General features: G+C 41.3%; 1 protein-coding gene across 1 annotated transcript in view; it reads right to left on the bottom strand.

Moving 5' to 3' along the window:
* The window catches only part of LOC104539361 (translocation protein SEC63 homolog), a gene marked incomplete at both ends in the record, with an annotated part of 24967 nt that extends 21276 nt beyond the window's left edge, over positions 1-3691 (bottom strand). Inside the window, one exon of the mRNA XM_010182862.1 lies at positions 3659-3691. Within this exon, the coding sequence (XP_010181164.1) occupies positions 3659-3691 (33 nt within the window). The remainder of the gene's footprint in view (positions 1-3658) is intronic.
* Between the last annotated feature and the right edge of the window lie 627 nt (positions 3692-4318).

Raw genomic sequence — 4318 nt, 5'->3', positions numbered from 1 at the left:
CCTGCTGAAGAGGAGAAGGAAGGAAGAGTGTAAGATAATAGTTATTTGTAAGCCCTGCAGCTCAGTAATATGGGCCCTTGGCAAGAGAATATATGCATTAATAACAAACCAGCCAACAAGATTTCCTCCCACATCCTTCCAGGACAAGGACCGGGCTGGAAGGAAATTGTATTTATACAGACAACATCACCATGACAAGGCATGGAAGTTCTCTCTGCTAAAGGGTTTTGGTTGTATTTCAGAGTTATTCAAGACCAAGTTAGTCTTGGTCAAATAAGTCTTTTATGCTAAGAAAAATATGGTGAAAAGCAAATAGCTCATGCAGAATTTCTGTAAGCACTGAACCTGTGTGTTAAACAGGACTGAGGTCACTTTGTATCTTCTAAGTAACTTGTCTATCCATAGACTACTATGCAGTCTGACCTGCAACACTTCTGAAGTGAGAAGGTCACTGTAGTTACCTCACCAGCAAAACAGTAACACCATTTGGCCTTTTCAGACTAAAGGAGAAAAAAATTTGAGACAAATCTTCATTCTGTCTCAATCTGTTTAGACACCACTGGTAAACAAAGTGACTAGATTTGCCATTTGTAAAGATGTTTGAAATACCTAAAGGCAGGAATTAGATTAACACCTTTGACTCAATGCACACATCAACCACACCCTAAGAAAGTCTAAAAACTGAACCTTGCACTAACAAGGTGATGCCCTCATCTTAACTAGAAGAGTAGTTATGACACATGGAAATAATCTTCTTTGGCAAATCACTGAAAGGTGATTGTGGAAGACAATGATGACCTCTGTTTTGCTGTTCTGAAGACACAGTGCATGTGAGCATGTGCAGTTACAGTGCACACTCACCTACCTGAATTTGTAAGCAAGCAATTCAAATGAAATATCTAGAAACTTCAATTCACAGTCAAGCTATTTGAAGCCAGAGAAATACGACCATAAACACCAATACCGTGCACGAGATCAACCACAAGTTCAGATTTAATACAAATCAGATGTGAGCACAAGACAGTGTTTTAAAGCCTGGCTGTTTCGGTAGAAATGGAGAGTAGAAACACAGATGGTACAGGACCATCTGCGGACGAATAAAGCAGACAAATAGTAAAGTGTGAAGAGACAAGGAACAAGAACCAGAAAAAGTGTATCAACTTATTCTGAGCTACTTAATTCTATACGTTGTATCTTCTCAGAAACTCAATGTAACACTGAACAGCTTGATGGGTTTCCTTGAGAAGACTGGTTTAGTGGTCCCATCACTCCCACAGAGGCAGAGATAGAGAAAAGGGAGAAAAATTCAATCCCTTGCATCTGATCCAACTCCCACAGGGCTTCAAAATAAGCTTCCAAACTTGCCTCAACTTCATGCAACAGGTAAACCACACAGGTATTTTGCAATTCTCCTGACCTACAAAGATTGTCTACACACTTGAAATGGGTACTAAACGTGAAGCTTTCAAAAGAAAAAGGATATGACTAATATTTGGTTAAGCAACTGCACACTTAGTTTCACCTCACTTGTGTAAGGCTTCAGAAAGCGCTGCGAAGGAAAACTTCAGAAGGCAACGAAAATAGTTAAAATGCAACATTGGCTCTATATTGGTAGAATTCAAACTAATCCGTCATTTTCTCCTTTGCAATTTTTTTAAAGATAAAAACTGCAGGAGATCTCTGCTGGTTCAGAACTAGATCCACCACAACTAATTGTAAGCTGGTACTTAAAATTAAAATGTTTAATGCAAAGCCAAGATACATTACCACACAGAACTTGCATACTGAAAAAGCTGATGGTGTTAAAGAGTAGACAGACTAAGTTAAGTAATGAGGGCTGAAGAGCTCTGCTACTGCAACAGGGAGGAAAGGGTTCTGGGGCTTTCAAACAGTCACTGGACAACTCTGAGCCACAGTGAGATGCTTTTATGAAAAAAGATACTTGGACAAATCAGGCATCAGAAGCCTCAAGGAAAACATGTGCTGGACACTAAGTACAAGATGAAGCCAACTGTTCAGTTCAGCCACCACCAGTCCGTATGACAGCCCCACCATCGTTTCTGCAGCACAACCAAAGGGCAGTGCTGTTTGAGAACTGTCTGCACCGACCACGCTGCTTGCAGAAATACCTAAAACTAACATGAAAATGGATTACCAGTGCTCTTAGAGAAACAGAAGGTGTCTAACAGAACTTGGTTTACTTAATCCTGTAAAACTAAGCCTAAAAGGATATGACTTCTTTTAAGGATTTTGTTAGGATGCTTTTAACAAGCTGCTGTGCCTTGTCTTTAAAAAAAATCTGTGCCACTCTGTGCCACAATGCTCCAGTGCTCAAACCTGCCACTGTCCAGCCCCTGCAAGTGTCAGATGACCCCTTCCTTCCCCCACCCACTGCACCTTCCAAGAACAGCCAATACCTTCACCTTACCATGTCAAAGAGCTCCCAAAAACCCTTAGGGGAAGACTTTGTGGAGGAAAGAAAAAGAGTTGTGCACAATAAATTGAAAAGTTGGCTTAAGGTCAAATAAAAACTGATGAGGCCAGAAACTAAAGGTGTAGTATAATAACCAAAGAACTGAGGTTTTGGAGCTGCCTTCCAGTAACAGCTGCAGGAGTCACATTTTTGACAACAGTCCGACAATAGCACCAAGGAATTTGGTAAAAAAAGAAATAAACAAACCACTAACTATCTACCAGGGCAAGTGGCATAGGCAAAAATTAAGCCCTTTGGATAGGTAAACACCACACACCTAAGCAAGCTAAGGAGTGCCTGGAAACAATGTCCTGAAACAGCTGTGCTGCACAGGGGGACCTCTTCAGACAAATACCAAACCAGTACATGATGCTAAGCAGCCATCGCGTTTATACACATGCATCTGAACAACTCTGGATCAAATCTAATTATAGTTGATTAAACCATATCAAAGAAAAAACATCTTATTAATTTCTTTCCTATCGCGGGATGACAATGGTCTCATTTGATTAACAACCCCAAAAGGAAACAGAGCACTAAAAAGATGATTGTTTATAATTCTGTCCAGAACAAAGATAAAATCTAATCCTTCCCAAATTGAGGCTGAAGTCCAGACTATTCAAATTATTTGAAGCTATCTCGAGGCACTTCCTCTGTCACACTTCATCGTTAACATGTATTAACTTGTGGAATTCCAGAACAGGCAGCTACTTGGGAGGAAGAAGGCACACAGACATCATCACTCCCGGCTTAGGCATAACGCCACTACCAAGACAGCATCCCAAGTAAGAAATCTATATTCCTGGTGTATCCAGGAGAACCAGACTTCCTAGTTTATTGACAGACAACATGAGTTTGCATCAAAGAAAATACCTATCTTTTTAGGAAGAAATTGTTTGCAGAGGGCAAGAAAAAAGGGCTAACAATAGTCAGAATACGAGATCATTACTGTACTCAAAAGAGGCAACATATTCCTAATGAGCAAGCTGTGGATAAATCAGGTCTTTTTTTTATTTGTCGTTCTCTCCCAAGGAGCTTGCTTTCACACAAGTGGATTTGCTGTGCCACAGAACTGGAACCCTGCCCCTGCAATGCCCTGCAGACCCCGAGCATGCAGCACTAAATACATTACATGGTGCTCAGGGTAAAGCTTTGCAGTGAAATAGGAATTGTAGTGATTTTAGCTTTGGAATTCTTTTTTGGAAAGAGGTTCAGAGTCTGAGAAGCTGATAGGAGTCCTCTGTTTCTTCTCACTCCAGATCATGGTTCCCCATTAAACCACAAGACCACTTCAGCCATCATCTGTTGATATGGGATTATAGGGAGACAAGGACAGGTGGGAGAGGAATGCTTTTCCTCTAGTCAAAATGACTTCTCATTTTATTGGTAAAGCCCTTAACAATAGTCAGTCTCTCCTATGGTTTTTAAAATAGGTATTAAACAGCCTTGAAAAGCAAAGGCATAATACATCCTTGGGCATTTGAATTAATCTTGCTAACAATGCATCATCATGGCTAGGCTTCATGAACGAAGATAAGGGAAGGACACTGCCCACGCTTGCTGCAAACGCCCTGATGGCTAAAAAGGCCAATGCGGGACAGGCAAGTCTGGCTGCAAAGGGCACAGCGGAAAGTCTCCTTAGGCGGTATTGGCAAGGCACGGTTCTTTCTGCATTGTCTTTTCTCCTCGAGACTGATTCTACATGCATTCTCAAAGGAGGCAGCAGCGTCATGAATGGTGTGTCTCCATGTCTCCCGATTGGAGGACAAAGTGGATCACCGATGGTAGTCAATATGGCCAAAACTGAGGTATTGTTCAGGGAGTCCTTGTATCTCCTCTTTGGGG

This window comes from Mesitornis unicolor, unplaced genomic scaffold, assembly GCF_000695765.1.
Source record: "Mesitornis unicolor isolate BGI_N332 unplaced genomic scaffold, ASM69576v1 scaffold20714, whole genome shotgun sequence".
Taxonomy (NCBI): Eukaryota; Metazoa; Chordata; class Aves; order Mesitornithiformes; family Mesitornithidae; genus Mesitornis; species Mesitornis unicolor.
The sequence above is the reverse complement of the archived record's forward strand: the minus strand, read 5'-3'. Positions and strand labels throughout refer to the sequence as shown.